General features: G+C 50.3%; 2 protein-coding genes across 2 annotated transcripts; both read right to left on the bottom strand.

Moving 5' to 3' along the window:
* Nucleotides 1–206: 206 nt before the first annotated feature.
* Nucleotides 207–4621, bottom strand: LOC109780953 (phospholipase D delta). Its single transcript, XM_020339535.4, has 10 exons — nt 3598–4621; nt 3313–3429; nt 3014–3208; nt 2566–2826; nt 2392–2460; nt 2141–2288; nt 1907–2055; nt 1206–1367; nt 884–1084; nt 207–791 (listed from the first exon to the last, which is right to left on the bottom strand). The coding sequence occupies exons 1-10, from the start codon at nt 4528–4530 to the stop codon at nt 498–500; spliced, it is 2529 nt and encodes an 842-aa protein (XP_020195124.1). The 5' UTR covers nt 4531–4621; the 3' UTR covers nt 207–497.
* Nucleotides 4622–5072: 451 nt separating this feature from the next.
* On the bottom strand, nt 5073–8243 carry LOC109780955 (MICOS complex subunit MIC10). Its single transcript, XM_020339536.4, has 3 exons — nt 7885–8243; nt 6270–6412; nt 5073–5417 (listed from the first exon to the last, which is right to left on the bottom strand). The coding sequence occupies exons 1-3, from the start codon at nt 8099–8101 to the stop codon at nt 5403–5405; spliced, it is 375 nt and encodes a 124-aa protein (XP_020195125.1). The 5' UTR covers nt 8102–8243; the 3' UTR covers nt 5073–5402.
* Nucleotides 8244–22904: the final 14661 nt, after the last annotated feature.

Genomic DNA, 22904 nt, shown 5'->3' on the forward strand with positions numbered 1-22904 from the left:
TCTCAATAATTAAATCCAATAAATCATATACTCAAAATATTTCTTTTAGTTCTGTGTTACTCATCTAAATATTTGTTTCAGTTCTCGTATTATATATCCAAATATTCATAACAATTAAATCTCATCAAAACATATTGCACCAATCCCCTAGCAACGCGAGTATGCGGCGCGCATCATGTAGTAACAAAATTAAGCAAACCACAAAATTTCACCCAAAAAACTAGCCATCTACGTTATTACAGTTTTTCTTTTTTTTTCTTTTGAGTACTGTCTCGTTAGGCCTTGTATAATGCTAGGTGCTTAGATAAATAAACTGGGTTTTCTGAAGCACCGGTACATATTTCTACACGAGAGACGTCTGATTAAGCGTCTGCCCTATACAAATTAGCACCGGTGCTTAAGGAAAGTCTGATTTATTTCTTCAAGCACCTTTTCTAAAGCACCTTGCATTGTACAAGATCTAGTGTTTTTTGGATCCTAACAATTGGTTAGCTTAATTACGTGGTGAGAGCATCGGGCAGAGATGACTGCGCGCCGAGGACCTTGCCGCCGACGTCCGGGAAGCACTCGTGGCCCGGCAGTGGCCCGATGCCGCCGTCCCTGTCCACCTTCACGGGGTACCGCATCAGGTGGCCCCTCGTCGCCTCGTCCGGCGACACGTACGCCCGCCAGTTCTCCTCCGCCGCCGCGTTCACCCGCCGCACGCACTCCTCCGACTCGGGCCGCCGGAACCACTCCTCCGCCCTGCCGCCCAGGTGCTCCGCCCACAGCGACATCCTGTACCCGTACACCTGCAGTACACATAACACGGTACACACGGTTCTTGTCATCTGCCGTGCATGTTCCATCCATGGCTTCCATGTTTGGATGAACTTGCTCCTACCTGTCCGCGAGGAGGGCCGCCGCGGTTTCCGGCCGAGGTGTGGTGCGGCTGGTACGCGCCCATGGCGATCTCCGTGTCCCTGGACCCTTCCATGGACCTCTGGTTTATGTTGGCCGACCCGATCACCACGTACTCGTCGTCCACCAGCATTCCTTTGGAGTGCACGTAGATCATGAACCTCCGGTGCTTCTGCGCCATGCCCTGCAAATTTGCAACAACAAACATGACCTTCAATGAATGTCACCGAATTCCAATACAGCATTCGTAATGCATGTAATTAATGGAAGCAGAGAGGAGAAATGGATGATGTGTTGTGCAGTACCAGAGCAGAGTTGTCGTTGCATAAGCTCGCCTCTGGAGTGGCGGCGAGCTCGCGTCTCCCGAGGCAGTAGAAGTTCAGATACTCTTGAGGATGGGAGTCGACGAGACCCTGGCTCTCGAGAGCGTCCGCTATGATCTTGTACATCATAGACATGGTTTGCCCCTTCAAAAAATCATCATCATCATCATATATAAGGAAATGATTCTATACTCCTTGGAGTATGTACTCTCACACCTTATATAGGACCACTGAGACGAATCGGTTACATCTATTTATTATTTTAAATGTACTTTAATAGGAGTAGTAATTACTCCCTCCGTTTCATAATTCTTGTACAAGAATTATGGAAACGGAGTCATGCCTACCATATTAGAATCTGATGGTGTGCTAGTGTCTCATTTTAATGAATTGACTTCAATATATATAAAAAATTGTGAGTAGATTAACACATAATTCTTATTTTTCAAATGTTGAAATTTCTCCATCCAAAGAACAAGATGAAACTTCGACTATAAATCTTGGTGTTTTCAAACGTTTGCCATATGGTATGTTCGCTTTTTTTCTTATGAGGAATCGCACGGATATGTTCTATTGCTTTCGGTTCATGATTTTGTCGGTTTTGTGAGTTAATCGTCACAAGAATACCTACGGACGATGCTCGAAAAAAAGGGATACCTATAGACTTAGGTTGGGAGCAAAACCTGCCAAAAGAGGATTTGCTGCACTGCTGCTGTGGTTGGGATGCCTTCAGGCCACATTGGGATAACAATGTAGACCGCAAATCGCTGCTTCGCTTTGATCTTGCTCGCAATCTTCAAGGCCAGCTCGACGGGTATTAAATTGTCTGCACCTAAACATTACAATCGTAAGAAGATTAATTTAGCATCGTTGCGATCAAATCAAGAACGGGTTGTGATTTTGATTTATTTGTGTACCTGTATTTTTGTGTGAATGCCAGCAGAATGAAGACCCAATGAAGTACTGGTTCTCGATGTATATGAAGTGTTGTGCAGACCTGATGGCTTTCACGTATGCACTGTGTATGCTCCTGTCAATTTTTAGATTCTTGGCACAAACTAGATTCTGAAGAAGAAATGGGAGGTTATCGAAAAAGGTGTGTAAATAAATGGACACATTTTTCATGGTATATCATTGTGCATGGAAAGGATTCGTTTTTGAACCTAACCTGTGACTGTGCCTCTTGGACAAGTTTAGGAAACCCCTTGACAGATCCTGAGTCAATTGACCTGAAAACCTAGAACACCAAAGTAAGTAAGAAAAGGTAGCATCTCTGACATTTCTATAAGTTTTTTTGTGTATTGGATTGGATAATAAAAGTTATAGTCATATATATATATACCTGTACATGCCAGTTTTCTGTGTCCTGTTCGTGACAAACACGCGCATTCGCCTCATCGGTAGAAGGTGAAACAATCCAGGGCATCCGTTTAATCTTGATCAATGTGTCGTAATGCCAAATAACAACCTTTTTAAGGTTGACCCTCCATTTCGTGGCTTTACGCCATCGTTGTTCGAAGTTTGTCAATATGTCATAGGCGGCAGGACCCTCGACTTTGCAGTGCAAGTCATGCCATGGTTGTCTGGGTCCATAAGAATTAACCTGCATGCAAATCAGAAGAACAAAATAGATGCTCCGAGGTTTTAATTCATTTTAAGAGAGTATCACAGTTGACAATGTCGAATGTGGCTGCTAGCTGATACTACATTGTAGTGAAATTCACCGTATTTTGTTTTTGGACAAGGACCAGAAGTAAGAAAAAGTAAGAAGCAGAGGAAGAGGAACTTACAGGGAAGGTAGGATTATGAAAATCCTTGTGAAAAACAGTGTCAAGGTCATTGAAAAGCCTATGCTCAGGCGTATCGTATCTGCCATCGCACAGGTCCAGACCGCCGAGGAATGCGGTGATGTTGCGGTTGTTTCCCGCGGCCTGCGAATCGACGATCACGCATTTCTGATGGTGCGTAAACAGAGTCCCCACAACCTGGAAAGAAAAACGAAAACCATTGTGAAGTAGTAGTACTAGCACATCAATTTGATTTTAGCAGCACAGTTGGCGGCCATGGAGATAGATCCTGACGCACGTACGTGCTGCTTGAAGATGCTGAGCTTGTTGCTGCCGTAGCGGGGAACCAGCACGCAGTGGACGCCCGAGTGCCTGAAGAACTTCCTGCTCTCCTCGTCGTGGGTGTGCATCACGCCGTCCTGCACCCAGCCTAGATTTTATTGCCGTCAGACCATTCTTCATTCACTTTTAAGATTTCTCCATTGCGTCTTGTCGAAGAAATGGAGAAAGTAATGGCTTGATGAACTGAATGATGAAGAGCAAATGCAGATGCAGAGTAAGCAGGGCAGAGGAGCATGTATACATACCGTTTTGAGGAGGAACCTGTCGTGCGAGGTCTTGTCGTCCCAGATGAGCATGACCACGCGGACGCCCTCGTGGACCTTGCCCTTGAGGAGCTCCCCGAGCGTCTTCATGGCGGTGCCAGTGCCGGCGCCGGCGGCGGGCTCCCTGACGAGCCTGATGGGGTGGTGGATGGACCAGCCGACGACGTAGACGAGGTGGTGCGCGTCGACGACGGCGCGGGAGATGTCCTCCCAGCACCGGCCGTGCGTGTACGTCGCGCCGCCGTCGAGCTCGATGTCAGGCAGCTGCCCGTCGGCGACGTGCGCGTCCTGGTAGAGCGTGACGCGGCCGCCCCGCCGGAGCGGGAAGTAGGCGTTGGGCACGGCGGCGCACAGCGGGCTGCTGTCGTGCTGCAGCTGGGCAGGGGTGTAGCGCAGGGAGAAGCGCAGCTCGGCGGCCGGGCTGTGGTGGTGATGGTGATGGTGGTGACCGTGGTGGATGATGGGGAACCAGCCGTGGACGAGGGACCCGGCGGCGAGGCGGCGGGCGGGCACGGAGGCGACGCCGATGAGGCGGGCGCCGAAGACGTGGTTGTCCTTGACGTGGAGGTCGAGGGTGGCGGCGGCGTGTGCGACCTCGACGCGGAAGCGCTCGTCCCACCGGGGCGCGCCGGAGTTGGGGATCACCCGGGTCTGCGCCACCGTGGCGCCCGCCAGGCACACGGACACGTAGGCGTAGCTGGCGCTGGTGATGAGCCGCTTCTTCTTCTTCTTGCTCCGGCCGCCGGTGCTGCCGCCGCTCCTGGACCCGCCCTCCCCGCTGACGCAGGCGGTGAAGCAGCTCCGCATCCGCTCCGACGTGATGTCCATGTTGGGCAGGCGCCTGGCCTCCATGATCCACACCTCCAGGTCGCCGTGCAGGCGCACCGGCGCTTCGGCGCCCGTGGCGGAGCCCATAGATCACGATCGTGGAGCTGAGCTAGCTAGGAGGAGAAGAAGAGCTCCTCCATTGCTGGCGTCGGGTTGGGGTTGGTGACCAAGTTGGTGCGAGGAAGGTGGCTGGTCCATTGGCTTCGCTGGGGCGGGGTCTGCACGTTTGAAGAAGGGTCGACATCGCCGGCCATGTAGATCGTGCGCCTGGGCTGTGCCTCTGTACTGCCGTACCACTTTGCTTTCATCAGACTGTATATTAAAGCACAAAGCACACGTATAATGCCGCGTGCTTTCGTTTCATTGTGAACTGAACCTGTCATAAGAATTCGCTGCCAACTATTCGTAGGAAATTATGCGCGGACAAGCAACATCAGTGTCGGGGAAGCCTGCCGACCTATTCACGGTTTGATTCGCTTATGATTGCAGCCATTGGAAGCAACAACAGTGACACTCCACCTTCACGTTTCCTTCCACCAAGTGACATTACCGACAATTCTTAACAGGCAGGCGTGCAAGCAAAACACCCACCCACCCAAATCGACCTACTCAAATCAAACAGGCGTTGGTACAATCAAACCACCAAGATCACAAGTATAGCATATAGTAAAGCGCCAGAGCATTATACAGCAAGTTCACATGACCAAAAATTTATTGCCAGACATAAAACCTCAGGACGGACCGGACCGAGCTTACGCAGCCATAGGGTCATCATCAGACCGCAGTCAGGAATGGTTTCCGCGTAATGTGTGAAGAAAATTCACGAGAGGGGCACATGCTAACTTTCAGGACATACTATGACAAGTGGCGATATCATCAGACACGGAACAGCTAGGTTCAATCAACAAACACTCCAAAACTCCGCCAAGATTGGGCTACTCATCCCGCCCGACAGTGTTTTAATTGTCTCCTCCCTGGTGAAAAAAAAGGAGACCAACATCAATATAAGCATGTACTATTTCATTTCACAGGGAACAGATCAATCCACTACAGCAATATCCAAACATCATGAAAACCATGAACAACTACTCCCTCCGTAAAGAAATATAAGAGCATTTAGATAACTAAAGTAGTGGTCCAAACACTCTTATATTTCTTTACATAGGGAGTACGTCGAAAAGCAGTGGTGCCGCATAAGGATAGCAATAGCCTTTCTTACCTACGTGCAGATGAAAACAAACTAACCCATACACAAGAGAACATGCGAGCATCTCAACGAGTTTTTCATAAGTTTACTGATAGAGAAGAAAATGCAAGCACCGACTCAGCGAAAGCTAATAGACCAGACAAGCATGGAAGTTGATAAATTACTCTCAACCAGACCGCATTTGGAGCTTATGTTTAAATCAGTGCTGGCATGAAAATATGTTTGCAATTGCCAACAGTTGGAGGGTTAGGAAACTGTCCATAAATAAGTGACTTAATATACACTAACTAATTGATTTATATTAGAATATATATACATTCTTCCAACAATGTTTTCAGCATATGAAACTGCGATGTGCCTTAAGTTTAGTACCAAAGTGTTGAAGCCATAAACAAGAAGATGTCTGTACTTGGCAGACTATCAAAACTAAAAAATATGTTTCAAAAACATACTGATCTGGTAACCTTAGGGTAAATTATCATAATGATGATATATTTACAACGAGAAAAAAAATGAACACCATATTTGGCAATTTGGTATCAACCATAAAGACATATGGACCATAAATTTTAACCAACAAAGTAACAGTACGATAAGGACAAAGTGAGAAAGCAGTTACTTCTGAATGAGCAGGAACAGTCGAAGCTTTGGCCGACCACTTTGGAGGAGAACCATTGAATATGTATGAGCATTCAGTGAACGCAGCCCCTATCCCCACACCAGCTCCAAGGGCAACTGATGCCCAGCGGGTTGTTGGGCTACCTGTATAAAATAACACAAGCCAAACATGTATTTAACCATAGATTTGGTGACAGTTACTTCATGAAGTGTAAATTTGAGTTCTTCTCAAAGTGTTCCTTTCGGCATATGCCAACTCTGAATAATTTACAAGTAAATAAGATTATCAAATTTGAGAACATTCAAGAAAAATGCATGAATAATTGCTAGGCAAATTCATAATTGTGGATTATCAGGTGAAGAACAGACAGTTCACATAGCCAAAGAACTTTTTCAATAGTTCCCTAACCAACATCAGATACACAGTAACAAGTTGCATTGTTTACGCTTTATAGAACTTGTGAAATCAAACTCATTCTGGATACAAATAAAAGGACTCCAAGTTATTCAGCAGAATAGGATACAGGGAAACAGTTTGAGATTAGCTGATAACAAGCATCACATAGACATCAATGGACAAGCCCCTAAAGCTCGAGAATGAAACTGACTTAGGACTCTGCATACTGCAGCCTATATGTGGTAAGCAGTTTGCGTCACTGTTAAAACAGAACAGAGTTAGCGAGTTTGATGATGATAAAAATTAAGCAAAACCAACATTTCACAAATTCACATTGGCAAAGATCAATAAAAATCATACCACAGCCCTATCAATTCCTGCTAAACAGTTGGAATGAACAGCATCAAGACCGAACTCAGGAATCAGTAGGTCCGCTAGCTCACCATCTTCGATCATATAAAAAACATATCATATGCATCTTACGCTTACATGCTGCTCTAAAAATGAGCATTGTGCAGATCTATGGCCTAAGTGGTATAACTATCTAGGACAGAATATGATTGAGCACTAACAGGAAAAGCGCTGTAATTTTGAAGGAACATTCAGTATTAAGTCCTCCACAGACCACAATCCCAGTTACAGCATTCTTTCTCTAAATTACCAGCCAGCCACAGGGAAATGATGATATAGCTCAAAAAGGAAAGCATCGCTCACACCAACTAAAATCAAACACAGAAGTTTTCCTGCCTACCACTCAAAGCCATCACATTGCCTAGCCAGTAATTCAGGCATGTCTTGCTCTTCCTACACTAATTGATGAATGGATTGAAATGAGAATCTGGCCTCTGCAGAGAATACAATCATAGAGCAGATGAAACATAAGCGGATTTTCACTTATGCTCATTGGAATCTCGCAGCCCACGACGCAAATCTGACTAGAGAAACTCAGCTCCGGTCAAAGTTGGCGTTCCAATCGCACAGGAAACGATCAATCTAGAGCGCCCTAAAGCAGGGCATGCGCATTAGTCCCGTAGCCAAATGTTTCCGCCCGGAGGAGCGCGCCCTACCTACGCAGCTAGGGAATACCGCATGAGATTAGGCCAATCGAGATGGAGAGCGGGCATCATTTCCGCGCAACCCTAGATCAAGAGATACGCACGGAGGCGCGGCGAACAGATCTCGCGATGCAGCGAGGGGAAGGGGGAGGTGGGGAGCTTACGGAAGAGGATGAGGCCCCCGAAGGCGCCGGCGAGGGAGGAGTAGGCGACGCGGCGGATGGAGAGGTCGAGGCAGGCGTCCCACTTGGCGTCGAGGTCGTACCGCGGCGGGATCCCGGACCTGGCGGGCGGGGACGGCTTCGGCGCCGGGGCCGGGGGGGCGGCGGCGGGTGGCGCGGGCGCGGGCGCCGCGGCGGCGTTCTCGGGCGACTCCGCCATGGGAGGGAGGGAGGGAAGGAGAGGAGAGGAAGGGACGAGGGTTTCTCGCGACACGGGGAGGTGGAGGGGGAGGAGGCGATGGGAGGTGGGGTGGAGACGCGACGCGAATGGGGGAGGGAAAGGCGGGGGAGGGTGGGGGTGGGGGCCTGCCTTGCTGGCTTGCTGCTGCGGTCTGGGTTCGTGCGGTGCGGCGGAAGGGTCTGGTTGGGTCGGGTCGGGTGCGCCGAGCCGGTCGTTTTCATGCTTGGAGTTGGAGAGCACCACATTTTGCAGCCGGTGGTTTTTCTAACCTTTTCAAGAGCGAGATTTCAAATCCAGATTCAGATTCAAGTCCAGATGCGCACGTCTGGGACAGTTTTTTTTTTTTTTTTTTTGCTTGAGTGGATTTTCTCTCCCGTGAAGTTTCACGTTTGCAGCAGGTATAATTTCTATCCCTGCAACAAATGAGGCTTTTTAAAGTCGTGGGCATGAATATCTATATAAGCGTCACGCTAGCGAGTTGATATTTCAAAAGGTTTTTGGCGTGGTGGGAAAAAAAAGGTAGCATCCGACCATCATCGTAAGTTCAGCTGAACCTCTAGCTAGAAGATAAAAAGGTCTATCTAAAAGTTCACCACAAGAAAGAGGGTTTGCGCTTTACTCGCTTGCCTTCTCTTTTTTCTTTGATTGAAGGCTCGCTCGACGTTTGCGTCGCGTCTCTTGGAGGGAGGGAGGGAGGGAGGGAAGGCTGTTGGACTCTGGACATGACCAAGCATGGCGTATCTCTTTGTCTCTGGCCCCTGTCCTGTGATTGTGATGGTTGTGTAACGTGTTCTGCTCTCTCCGAGCAAAAAGTTGGCTGGTGTCTGTCTGGTCGCGCAGTCCCCACTGGCCAGGCATTGTACCTTTCGTGCTGCAAGCTCTGTGTGGATTGTGTTGGAAGTTGAAACTACTCCTAGAAGATAGTCCCTGCTGCTTTCGGACTGCCAGTACTAGCATGGCATGGCGGAGGCATGTAGATCTTAAAGACATCTATGAGTTTTTTTTCTTCTTTAGTGCAATAGCTAGAGTGTAATATAAGAATTCAGTTTTCAAAGTAATGGAAACCATTCTATCTCTTTTTTTTTGTTGGGAAAACCATTCTTGAAATGGTTCTATTTTCTTCAAGGAACCAGCAGGAGCTCTGACTTTTCATTAAAAGAAGAAAATTGACTAGTTAACAAGAAAATCTGGTTGATAACATATACAACTATGCCAGACACACCATCCCCGAGGCTGCACCCCCACCGAGCCGACGATTCCGTCACCCGAGCAACCAGAATCGACACCCTACAACATGACCCGGAGCCGCCGCTTCGGCATACAAACATAACAACGCTCACACATCGGCCCCAAAGCCACGTACCAGACGAGTCGATGACTCTGCCACCCAAGAGACCATAATTGACACCTACAACACAAAGGCACTCTCCGGAGCCACTGATTCGGCTTCCACACCATTCAACTGGGGTTCACCATGCCCAATAACCTTGCATCAAGTTCGTTCTTCCAACCAAACCACTATAGTCGTGTGCCACAGACAGGGACGGAGTCAGGTTTTGACCATAGGGAGGGCAAAGACAATGGCACAAGAGATTTTTTTCCCTTAGGTTAACCCACTTCCCAATAATTTCTTAACAGAATGACCAACATGTTGTTGGGAATCGTAGCATAATTTAAAATTTTCCACGCTCACCAAGATGCATCTATGGAGTCTACTAGCAACGAGGGGAAGGGAGTGCATCTACATACCCTTGTAGATCGCGAGCGGAAGCGTTCCAATGAACGTGGATGACGGAGTCGTACTCGCCGTGATCCAAATCACCGACGACCGAGTGCCGAACGTACGGCACCTCCGCGTTCAACACACGTAAGGTGCAGCGACGTCTCCTCCTTCTTGATCCAGCAAGGGGGGAGGAGAGGTTGATGGAGATCCAACAGCACGACGACGTGGTGGTGGATGTAGCGGGTCTCCGGCAGGGCTTCGCAAGCTTCTGCGAGAGAGAGAGAGAGGTGTTGCAGGGGAGGAGGGAGGCGCCCAAGGCTTAGATGTTGCTGCCCTCCCTTCCCCCCACTATATATAGGGCCAAGGGAGAGGGGGGGCGCAGCCTTGCCCCTTCCTCCAAGGAAGGGTGCGGCCAGGGGGGAGTCCTTCCCCCCCAAGGCACCTCGGAGGTGCCTTCCCCCTTTAGGACTCTCCCCTTTTTCTTATCTCTTGCGCATGGGCCTCTTGGGGCTGGTGCCCTTGGCCCATATAGGCCAAGGCGCACCCCTTACAGCCCATGTGCCCCCCCCCCGGGGCTGGTGGACCCCCTTGGTGGACCCCCGGACCCCTTTCGGCACTCCCGGTACAATACCGATAAAGCGCGAAACTTTTCCGGCGACCAAAATAAGACTTCCCATATATAAATCTTTACCTCCGGACCATTCCGGAACCTCTCGTGACGTCCAGGATCTCATCCGGGACTCCGAACAACTTTCAGGTTTCCGCATACATATATCTCTACAACCCTAGCGTCACCGGACCTTAAGTGTGTAGACCCTACGGGTTCGGGAGACATGCAGACATGACCGAGACGCCTCTCCGGTCAATAACCAACAGCGGGATCTGGATACCCATGTTGGCTCCCACATGCTCCACGATGATCTCATCGGATGAACCACGGTGTCGAGGATTCAATCAATCCGTATGCAATTCCCTTTGTCAATCGGTATGTTACTTGCCCGAGATTCGATCATCGGTATCCCAATACCTAGTTCAATCTCGTTACCGGCAAGTCTCTTTACTCGTACCGCAATGCATGATCCCGTGACTAACGCCTTAGTCACATTGAGCTCATTATGATGATGCATTACCGAGTGGGCCCAGAGATACCTCTCCGTTTACACGGAGTGACAAATCCCAGTCTCGATCCGTGCCAACCCAACAGACACTTTTGGAGATACCCGTAATGCACCTTTATAGTCACCCAGTTACGTTGTGACGTTTGGCACACCCAAAGCACTCCTATGGTATCCGGGAGTTGCACGATCTCATGGTCTAAGGAAAAGATACTTGACATTGGAAAAGCTCTAGCAAACGAAACTACACGATCTTTTATGCTATGCTTAAGTTGGGTCTTGTCCATCACATCATTCTCCTAATGATGTGATCCCGTTATCAATGACATCCAATGTCCATAGTCAGGAAACCATGACTATCTGTTGATCAACGAGCTAGTCAACTAGAGGCTTACTAGGGACAGGTTGTGGTCTATGTATTCACACATGTATTACGATTTCCGGACAATACAATTATAGCATGAATAATAGACAATTACCATGAACAAAGAAATATAATAATAACCATTTATTATTGCCTCTAGGGCATATTTCCAACACATGTTACAGTGATAAGAGGAAAAAACGAAAAAGAGATGCAAATATGAGCACTGATAGATAGACAACAACAACAACACAAGAGATGTAATCTGTGAAATTCTATTAGTTCCATAATTTCTTATTAGGAGCTTGCATATCAATTAAATTATGGTCAAGCTATTACCTTGGTTCGTGGAATCCTGTTATTCACCATTTCCTCTAAAGGGAGATGCTTGAAACATTAACCACCTAATGCAATCAACAGAGAATAATTATTAGATATAATGTATTAAGAAGTTCTAAATGTTTGAAATTAAATAATTATTGCTTACCTCATGGCGGCATCAATGGAAGTCTTTAGCCCCAGTTAGGATTAGGTTGGTTCGCTTCGCAAGATTGCACATCAGCATCATGTTTCGATGGGTGAGAGCTTGAATCAACTAGTTTTGATTTTTTGTGAATCAATTCGGCTCTCTTCCTCTTCATGTCTACACAAGCACAAATAAATAACTGGAAACTTTATAACTGATGATTCGGCTCTCTTCCTTTTCCTCTTCACATTTGTGTTTGGATCAAAATTGTAACACCCTGAGAATCATGCTACAGTAACTCCCTGTGATTAAGCTAATCATGTTGTCAAACAGGGCTTGATCACATTTGAATCACCTTCCTTTTCAAACTCCTAGTTCAAACTTCAAATATAATTAAAGTGGAAAATAAAAGTTTTCAAAAACTCAAACAAAAATGTTCGGTGGGTGCCAAATAATACACTGGTAATTATGGTGGAGGAAACACATTTTTATAAAATACCTAAATACTTTTAAATGAAATAAAACAGAAAAGAAAATAAACAAATAAAAGGAAAACAGAAAAAATAGAACAGATAGAGAAAAAGAAAAACAAGGAGAAGGCCCTCCCCCCCCCACTGGACCCGTGGCCCAAACTGGGCCGCGACCCCCGACCCCCCGGCCCAGCCCACCTCTCCCCCCCCCCCCCGCGTCCCCTTCCCTATTCCCCCGACCGGGGTCGAACAGTGGCCGTCCCCGCCGCACCCCCTCACAGGCGACGGGGAGGATAAGGGCGCCAGCTCCCCCGCCTCCTCGGGCCTCTCTCCCACTCGCCCCCGCTCGTCCCTCGGCCTCTGCGCCTCCCCCCCGCCAGATCCACCTCCCTCTCCCCTTCGTTCCCCTCTGCCCGAGCGCGCTCGCCGCCGTTCACCGTCGAACTCGAGGCCACCGTGCCCCGATTGCCCCGACGACGTGCCCGAGCGCCTCCCCGCCGTCGACTACGTCGACTACGCCATCGGGAATGAGCCGAGCGCCACTGCACCGACCTCCCCGAGCTCGTCTTCAACCTTCGGGTCGCCGTCGATCGTCGCCGACTCCGGCTACCCCGCGCCCTCCCCGAGCTCACTGCCACTCCCTACGGCTCCGCTGTGAGCTCCCGCTTCTCCTCCCCCTCTCCGTTAGCTCGCCCGCGTTCCGTAGCCGCTGTTTCCACGCGCGCCCGAACGCCGCGCCGCGGAGCTCGCCGCCGGCGGGTCTCCGGTGACCAAATGGTCACGGGCGTAGGCCCGCTAGCTCGACCGCGTCGTGTCGCACCTGCCTAGCTAGTTAGTTCGGCCGCTCGCGCGCTCTAACGCCGCACCCGCCCCCAGCCCGAAGCACCTCGCCGCCGGCGAGCTCGAAGCGCTCGCCCCCGGCCGTTCCAGCCCCTCCGGCCACCACCATTGGACGCGCGACGCCGAGCCGCGTCGAACGCGCCCAGCCACGCCCTCGCAGACCCACTGTACGTGAAACCCGCGTCCCTCCCGAGCCGCGCCGCCGCGTTTGGCTCGCCGGAGCCGCTCCGGCGCCGGCCGCCGACGTGGCTGGCCTGGGGCCACCCCAGTGCCCCTGCCAGTGGGCCCCGTGGGCCCCGTTGACTGGGTCAACGTGCTGACTGGGCAGGCCCAGTCACTGACATGCGGGCCCCGCCGCAAAAATATAAAAAAAGAAAAGAAAAAGAAAATGTTTTATAAATAAAAATAATTAGTTTAAATAAACACTCACTGACATATGGGGCCCACCCCTCTAATTACATTGTTAGTTTAGTTTAAATCAGTATTAGACTAACAGAGGCTGACATGTGGGTCCCACTGGACCCACCTGTCTGGTTTGACTGGTCAGCCGACCTGTTGACCTGCTGACGTCAGCATTGCCTCATGCTGACGTCATAATTCATTTTGCTTAGTATAAATAATTCCAGAAATTCAAATAAACTTTGAAAATTCATATCTTTTAAACCGTAACTCGGATGAAAATGTTTTCTATATGAAAGTTGCTCAGAACGACGAGACGAATCCAAATACGCAATCCGTTCGTCCACCACACCTCCCTAAACTATCAAACTAGCAACTTTCCCCCTCCGGTCCGTCTGTCCGATAACGCGAAACATCGGGAATACCTCCCGGATGTTCCCCCCCTTCACCGGTACCACCTACTGTCGCATTAGGACACACCTAGCACCGCTCATTGTCATGTCGCGCATCGTCATGCTTATGTTTGCATTGTATTTACTATGTCTTCCCCCTCTTCTCTCCGGTAGACTACGAGACCGACACTGCTGCTGCCCAGTTCGACTTCGGAGTCGACGACCCCTCCTACTTGCCAGAGCAACCAGGCAAGCCCCCCCCCTTGATCACCAGATATCGCCTATACTTCTCTATACTGCTTGCATTAGAGTAGTGTAGCATGTTACTGCTTTTCGATAACCTATCCTGATGCATAGCCTATCCTTGTAACTACTGTTGTTACCTTTACCTGCAATCCTACATGCTTAGTCTAGGATGCTAGATTTCCATCAGTGGCCCTACATTCTTGTCCGTCTGCTGTGCTTTACTATCGGGCCGTGATCACCTGGGCGGTGATCACGGGTATATACTTATATACTATATACATGACACATGTGACGATTTAAGTCGGGTCGGCTCGTAGGAGTACCCGCGAGTGGATCTTTGTGGCAGAGCGACAGGGCAGGTTGAGACCGCCTAGGTGAGAGGTGGGTCTGGCCCTGGTCGGCGTTCGCGGTTACTTAACACGCTTAACGAGATCTTGGTATTTGATCTGAGTCTGGCCATTTGGTCTATACGCACTAACCATCTACGTGGGAGTAGTTATGGGTATCCCGACGTCGTGGTATCAGCCGAAGCTCTTTTGACGTCAGCGACTGAGTGGCGCGCGCCGCATTGGACCGTAAGCTCGCGCTTGTATTAAGGGGGCTAGGTCTGCTTCCGGCCGCGTACGCAACGTGCAGGTGTGCATAGGGCGATGGGCCCAGACCCCTGCGCGCATAGGTTTAGACCGGCGTGCTGACCTCTCTGTTGAGCCTAGGTGGGGCTGCGACGTGTTGATCTTACGAGGCCGGGCATGACCCAGAAAAGTGTGTCCGGCCAAATGGGATCGAGCGTGTTGGGTTATGTGGTGCACCCCTGCGGGGAAGTTTATCTATTCGAATAGCCGTGTCCCTCGGTAAAAGGACGACCCGGAGTTGTACCTTGAGCTTATGACAACTAGAACTGGATACTGAATAAAATACACCCTTCCAAGTGCCAGATACAACCCGGTGATCGCTCTCTAACAGGGCGACGAGGAGGGGATCGCCGGGTAGGATTATGCTATGCGATGCTACTTGGAGGACTTCAATCTACTCTCTTCTACATGCTGCAAGATGGAGATGTCCAGAAGCGTAGTCTTCGACAGGACTAGCTATCCCCCTCTTATTCTGGCATTCTGCAGTTCAGTCCACTGATATGCCCCTTTACACATATACCCATGCATATGTAGTATAGCTCCTTGCTTGCGAGTACTTTGGATGAGTACTCACGGTTGCTTCTCTCCCTCTTTTCCCCCTTTTTCCTTTCTATCCGGTTGTCGCAACCAGATGCCGGAGTTCAGGAGCCAGACGCCACCGTCGACGACGACACCTACGACACTGGATGTGCCTACTACTACGTGCAGGCCGCTGACGACGACCAGGAGTAGTTAGGAGGATCCCAGGCAGGAGGCCTGCGCCTCGTTCGATCTATATCCCAGTTTGTGCTAGCCTTCTTAAGGCATACTTGTTTAACTTATGTCTGTACTCAGATATTGTTGCTTCCGCTGACTCGTCTATGATCGAGCACTTGTATTCGAGCCCTCAAGGCCCCTGGCTTGTATTATAATGCTTGTATGACTTATTTATGTTGTAGAGTTGTGTTGTGATATCTTCCCGTGAGTCCCTGATCGTGATCGTACACATTTGCGTGCATGATTAGTGTACGGTCAAATCGGGGGCGTCACAAGTTGGTATCAGAGCCAGGTTTCGATCCTGGGACCTGTGGGTTATGGGCCCACGTCGCCATTGGGTAGTACTAGGATCTTTTACTCCTCGACCTTAATCTGGGACTCTGAACTCTCTTCTACTCGGGTTAAACGAATTTACTAACTCTAACACTAGGATCCCGTGACCGCGTTCACCCCAAAGATGGATAAGCCATAATTGTTTCTCAGGATAGTATTTTGAACAATTCACACACTGTCATTTGACTCCTTTGTAACGTCTTTGCTTTCAGATGGAACCCACGAGGCAGGTCGTTCGCCACACGATGGCCATTGGTGCCTCGGGATCACCTGCGGTGCTAGCTGAGATGATGACCTATCTGGGTTATCGCTGGCACCCTGAGTACACCGTCTACGAGGAGTACCAGGACTTTAACCAGGAGCAGTACCGTGCCATCGTCCACCTCTACTCTCGGGAGTATGACTCCACTACTGTGCTGCACACCGCACATGGTGTTGGCGTGACCATCGATATGGCTGTCCACGATGCTGCCTATGCTGCTCTGACACGTCTTCGTGGAGAGTATCGGGAGTTGGACACCTCCCCTTTCAGGCACATTGCTATCGCCTCTGATGTTGGTGCGGAGGGATACTATACTGCTGCCTACTCCACTGTCACCCGAGAGCCCTTCTACCATCAGCACCTGGTTCTGCATGCTGATGGGCTGGATCGAGCTAACCGAGCTCTTCGCCACGAGATGTACACCACCCGTCAGCACCTTTACCGTGCTCTGACGCTGCTGCACCCCTTTGTCCGGTCTGGACAGGTACCGCGTACGGCGATCTACCCAGCCAGGACCGTGATGCCCCACGGTGTTGGTTGGCCAGAGGTGGGAGGCTACTCTCCCGCACTTGGTCCTCTTCTGCCACCTGAGCATCGGGCTCTACACCTGAGTATCCGCGGCCCCCAGTCTGCTGACGTGGAGGATTATCCGTTGCCTCACTACCAGCTGTCGGGCTACGATTACCTCCACAGTACCTCTTGGGACTGATGTAGGCTTGCTTGTAGTATTAGTTGCAGTCGCCGCGAGCCTGTGTGCCGCCTATGATGTTTTAGTCCATGTACTGAACTCTATGTACTGAACTCTATGCATGACCCCTTTTGTAAGTTATGCAGACTACTATGCAGTAGCTATCGTGCTCCTTTCGTTATGCATGTTTCATCATGAATGATTCTTGTCTTTGTAAATATTTCTCAATGCTGAACCACCCCTGTTATATATTAGCAGGATGGTTAGACCAGGTGGTCGTGGTCGTGGTGGCAATGCCCCACCACCACCTGAGTACATGGCTGGTATGATCCAACAGTTTGAACTGAACCGCCAATTCATGGAAAATATGATGGCTCAGTTTCCTCGCCCCAATATGAACCAGCAGCCAGCCCAAGTGACTCTTCAAGATTTCATACGCCTCAACCCAACCATCTACCGCAGCTCAACTCAGCCTCTGGATGCTGATGACTGGCTCCGTGACATCACCTATGAGTTGGAGTCTGCTGATGTAGCCCCTGCCAGCTATGTCAACTTTGCTTCCTTCTTTCTAAAGGGACCCGCAGCTCAATGGTGGGACAGCCACAGGCGTACTCTGCCAGCTGGAACAATCATCACCTGGCCAGACTTCCAAGCTGCTTTCCGTGCCCGCTTCATTCCTCAAGGAGTCATGGACCGGAAGAAGCGTGAGTTCCGCGACCTCACCCAAGGCAACAAATCTGTCGAAGCTTATCAGCGGGAGTTTCTTGACTTGTCCCGCTATGCTGAAGAAGACATTGCAACTGATGCACGCAGACAGGAGAAGTTCCGTGATGGCCTTCAAGCTGACATCAAGCTCGCACTTCTAGTGCATGACTTTGCTGATTTCGCCACCTTGGTGAACAAGGCCATCAATGTCGAAACTGGTCTGCAGGAATACCAGAGCTCTCACAGGCGCAACCGTGACACGGGCTCATCTTCGGGTTCGCCCGCACAGAAGCGTAAGATATGGATCCCGAACAGCATGTACCGTCCAAATGCATCTGCCCCAAGGCAGACCTATGCTGCACCTCGTCTGCCTCCACCACCATCTAAGCAGTCAAGACTTCCAGCTCCACCATCCCAAGCTCCTGTTCCCACTCCCAATAATGGTCTGTGCTACAAGTGTGGACAACCAGGTCACCGTGCCAGGGACTGCCATCAGAATCAGAATCAACTTGCCCTTCCAGCAACGGGCCGTGGTAACAACCAGCCCCGCAGCAACAATGCTAAGCCTTATGGTCGTGCTCATGCCAACCACGTTGATCTCAACGAAGCTCAAGACCAGCCTGCTACTGTGATGGGTACACTCCTCGTAAATTCAGTACCAGCATCCGTTTTATTTGATACAGGTGCATCGCATTCATTCATGTCAGAAGATTTTGCATACAAGCACGACGTTAAATGTGAGGAGATGAACACCTCTGTATTGGTCAAAACCCCCGTGGGACAGTGTCAAACCTCCTTGGTTGGCATCGATGTCCCCGTGGAAATCGAAGGGCTGGAATTCTATGCCTCTCCCATTATCCTGAAGTCGTCTAACATCGACCTCATTTTGGGTATGGATTGGCTGAAAGCGCATACTGCTTCTATAGTTTGCGCCACTAAAACCGTCCATCTGCTACACCCTTCAGATGAAATAGTTGCTTACCAAGCTAATCTGGTGCAAAATGCCGAGGCAAGGCTCTATGCCTTGAATGCATTGAACGCTGCACCACTCGAGGGCATTGAAAACATTCCCGTCGTGCGTGAATTCCTCGACGTCTTCCCTGAAGAACTTCCGGGGATTCCCCCTGCTAGAGCTGTCGAATTCATCATCGACTTGAAACCAGGCACCACTCCTATAGCCAAGCGACCCTACAAAATGCCGCCGCATGAACTCCTTGAGCTTAAGGAGGAAATCGACAAATCTCTTCGCAAAGGATTCATTCGCCCAAGTTGCTCTCCTTGGGGAGCACCTTCTCTCTTTGTCAAGAAGAAGGATGGGACAAACCGGTTAGTTCAAGACTACCGTCCTATAAACCAAGCTACCATTCAGAATAAATACCCTCTTCCTCGGATCAATGATCTGTATGATCAACTGGCAGGTTCGTCAGTGTTCTCTAAGCTCGACTTGAGGTTGGGCTACCACCAGATCCGTGTTCGCGAAGAGGATATCCCAAAGACCGCCTTCGTGACTCGCTATGGTTCATACGAGTACACCGTCATGTCTTTCGGTTTAACCAATGCTCCAGCCACCTTCTCTCGTCTAATGAACTACATCTTCATGGATTACCTCGACAAGTTCGTCGTGGTTTATCTGGATGATATCCTGATATTTTCCAAGAACGAAGAAGAACATGCTGAACATCTTCGACTTGTGCTGGAAAAGCTACGAGAACATCAACTATATGCCAAGTTCTCCAAATGTGAATTCTGGCTACCGGAAGTAACCTATCTGGGGCATGTCATCTCTAAGGATGGTATTGCCGTCAACCCTGAACGAGTTCAGGCTATTCTTGATTGGACTCCTCCCAAGAACGTTAAGCAAGTCAGAAGTTTTCTCGGTCTCGCCAGCTATTGCCGTCGATTTGTCAAGAACTTCTCCAAGATCGCCAGGCCTCTGACTAACCTGTTACATAAGGGCGTCAAGTTCCAATGGACAGACAAATGTCAGGAAAGTTTCCAGGCACTCAAAGACAAGTTGACTTCTGCCCCAGTTCTAGCTCCACCTGATACTAAGAAGGACTTCGTCATTTACTGCGACGCTTCCCGTCAAGGATTAGGCTGTGTCCTAATGCAAGACCGCAAAGTGATTGCTTATGCCTCTCGACAATTGCGCCCTCACGAAGAGAACTACCCAGTTCACGACCTCGAACTTGCTGCCGTCATTCATGCGCTGAAGCAGTGGCGACATTACCTTCTCGGTAATCGTTGCGAGATCTTCACTGACCACCAAAGTCTGAAGTATCTGTTTACTCAACCAGATCTGAACCTCCGTCAGCAGAGATGGATGGAGCTTGTTGCAGACTTTGAATTGGGTATTTCCTATACGCCAGGCAAGGCTAATGTAATGGCTGATGCCTTGAGCCGCAAGTCTTACTGCAACCACCTCCAGGTTCATAAAGTTCAGCCCTCGCTTGTTGAAGAATTCAGGAAGCTGAACCTCCATATTGTTCCTCCGGGTGCACTCGCTCCCCCTCCTAAGGAATTTGGCAAGGTGAACCTCCACGTTGTTGCCCAGGGTTCCCTCAATACCCTAGTTGCTAAACCAGATCTCGAGGACAACATCAAAAGGCTACAGAAGTATGACTCTGAAGCCCACAAGATTAAGCGCTACCTCGCAGAAGGAAAGCCCTCATTCTTCACCATTGCTGAAGATGGCACCCTATACTTCAAGGGCCGCCTAGTGGTGCCATGTGCAGAGAAAAACCTGGATATGACACAGGAAGTTATGAAAGAAGCTCATGATACGCCTCTATGTATCCATCCTGGTAGTACAAAGATGTACCAAGATATCCGTCAGAGATTCTGGTGGACTAATATGAAGCAAGACATTGCTCGTTATGTTGCTGAGTGTGACGTTTGCCGTCGTATCAAAGCAGAACATCAAAGGCCTGCTGGAACTCTGCAACCTATCTCTATTCCTGAATGGAAATGGGACCATGTTGAGATGGACTTCGTCACTGGATTTCCCAAATCACAGAAAGGTAATGATGCTATTCTTGTCGTCATTGACCGGCTTTCCAAAGTTGCACATTTCCTGGCGGTCAAAGAAACGATCACTGCTAGCCAGTTGGCAACGCTCTATATGTCCAGGATTGTTTCACTCCACGGTATTCCATTGGTTATCAGTTCAGACCGTGGTAGCTTATTCACTTCAAGATTCTGGGCAAGTTTCCAAGAAGCAATGGGAACTGATCTGTCATTCAGTACTGCGTTTCATCCTCAATCGCAAGGACAAGTTGAACGCGTCAATCAAGTTCTCGAAGACATGCTTCGAGCTTGTGTTATTTCCTTCGGCAAGAAATGGGAGGAATCTCTCCCGTATGCTGAGTTCTCTTATAATAATAGCTATCAAGCTAGTCTGAAGATGGCCCCCTTCGAAGTGTTATATGGACGAAAGTGCCGAACCCCTCTGAACTGGTCAGAAACTGGGGAACGTCCACTCTTCGGTCCGGATATTATCCAAGATGCCGAAGAACAAGTCCGCATTATTCGCGAGAATCTCAAGACTGCTCAATCACGTCAGAAGAGTCAGTATGACCGTCATCATAAAGACATGGTCTATCAACCTGGCGAAAAGGCTTATCTTCGAGTCACACCTATGAAGGGTGCTCACCGCTTCGGGATCAAGGGCAAACTAGCTCCTCGCTATATTGGCCCATTCACTATTCTCGAAAGGCGTGGAAAAGTGGCATACCAACTGGAGCTACTGCCGAACCTTTCTCAGGTTCACGATGTGTTCCATGTGTCACAGCTCCGCCGTTGCTTCAAGGATCCAATCCGAGCTGTGGATCATGAAGTGCTCGAATTGCAGCAAGACCTCTCCTATAAGGAGCATCCGGTCCGCATTCTCGACCAAGCTGAACGCCGCACGCGTGAGAAGGCGATCAAGTTTCTCAAAGTCCAGTGGTCGCACCATTCTGAAGATGAGGCCACTTGGGAACGAGAGGATCGTCTGCGTGAAGAATACCCCGCACTGTTCCCTTCTACCTCCTAAATCTCGGGACGAGATTTCTTGTAGTGGAGGAGATTTGTAACACCCTGAGAATCATGCTACAGTAACTCCCTGTGATTAAGCTAATCATGTTGTCAAACAGGGCTTGATCACATTTGAATCACCTTCCTTTTCAAACTCCTAGTTCAAACTTCAAATATAATTAAAGTGGAAAATAAAAGTTTTCAAAAACTCAAACAAAAATGTTCGGTGGGTGCCAAATAATACACTGGTAATTATGGTGGAGGAAACACATTTTTATAAAATACCTAAATACTTTTAAATGAAATAAAACAGAAAAGAAAATAAACAAATAAAAAGAAAACAGAAAAAACAGAACAGACAGAGAAAAAGAAAAACAAGGAGAAGGCCCTCCCCCCCCACTGGACCCGTGGCCCAAACTGGGCCGCGACCCCCGACCCCCCGGCCCAGCCCACCTCTCCCCCCCCCCCCCCCCCGCGTCCCCTTCCCTGTTCCCCCGACCGGGGTCGAACAATGGCCGTCCCCGCCGCACCCCCTCGCCGGCGACGGGGAGGATAAGGGCGCCAGCTCCCCCGCCTCCTCGGGCCTCTCTCCCACTCGCCCCCGCTCGTCCCTCGGCCTCTGCGCCTCCCCCCGCCAGATCCACCTCCCTCTCCCCTTCGTTCCCCTCTGCCCGAGCGCGCTCGCCGCCGTTCACCGTCGAACTCGCGGCCACCGTGCCCCGATTGCCCCGACGACGTGCCCGAACGCCTCCCCGCCGTCGACTACGTCGACTACGCCATCGGGAACGAGCCGAGCGCAACTGCACCGACCTCCCCGAGCTCGTCTTCAACCTTCGGGTTGCCGTCGATCGTCGCCGATTCCGGCTACCCCGCGCCCTCCCCGAGCTCACTGCCACTCCCTACGGCTCCGCTGTGAGCTCCCGCTTCTCCTCCCCCTCTCCGTTAGCTCGCCCGCGTTCCGTAGCCGCTGTTTCCACGCGCGCCCGAACGCCGCGCCGCGGAGCTCGCCGCCGGCGGGTCTCCGGTGACCAAATGGTCACGGGCGTAGGCCCGCTAGCTCGACCGCGTCGTGCCGCACCCGCCTAGCTAGTTAGTTCGGCCGCTCGCGCGCTCTAACGCCGCACCCGCCCCCAGCCCGAAGCACCTCGCCGCCGGCGAGCTCGAAGCGCTCGCCCCCGGCCGTTCCAGCCCCTCCGGCCACCACCATTGGACGCGCGACGCCGAGCCGCGTCGAACGCGCCCAGCCACGCCCTCGCAGACCCACTGTACGTGAAACCCGCGTCCCTCCCGAGCCGCGCCGCCGCGTTTGGCTCGCCGGAGCCGCTCCGGCGCCGGCCGCCGACGTGGCTGGCCTGGGGCCACCCCAGTGCCCCTGCC

Source organism: Aegilops tauschii, chromosome 5 (genome assembly GCF_002575655.3).
Source record: "Aegilops tauschii subsp. strangulata cultivar AL8/78 chromosome 5, Aet v6.0, whole genome shotgun sequence".
Taxonomy (NCBI): domain Eukaryota; kingdom Viridiplantae; phylum Streptophyta; class Magnoliopsida; order Poales; family Poaceae; genus Aegilops; species Aegilops tauschii.

Excerpts from the sequence above, each read along its gene's own strand:
- LOC109780953 (XM_020339535.4), bottom strand. The coding sequence starts at position 4,530 with ATGGGCTCCGCCACGGGCGCCGAAGCGCCGGTGCGCCTGCACGGCGAC. Across the intron at positions 2,289-2,391 it reads TCCAAGAGGCACAGTCACAG|AATCTAGTTTGTGCCAAGAA; the intron begins GTTAGGTTCAAA and ends TTTCTTCTTCAG. Across the intron at positions 792-883 it reads GCGGCCCTCCTCGCGGACAG|GTGTACGGGTACAGGATGTC; the intron begins GTAGGAGCAAGT and ends TGTGTACTGCAG.
- LOC109780955 (XM_020339536.4), bottom strand. The coding sequence starts at position 8,101 with ATGGCGGAGTCGCCCGAGAACGCCGCCGCGGCGCCCGCGCCCGCGCCA. Across the intron at positions 6,413-7,884 it reads CGGGGGCCTCATCCTCTTCC|GTAGCCCAACAACCCGCTGG; the intron begins GTAAGCTCCCCA and ends TATTTTATACAG.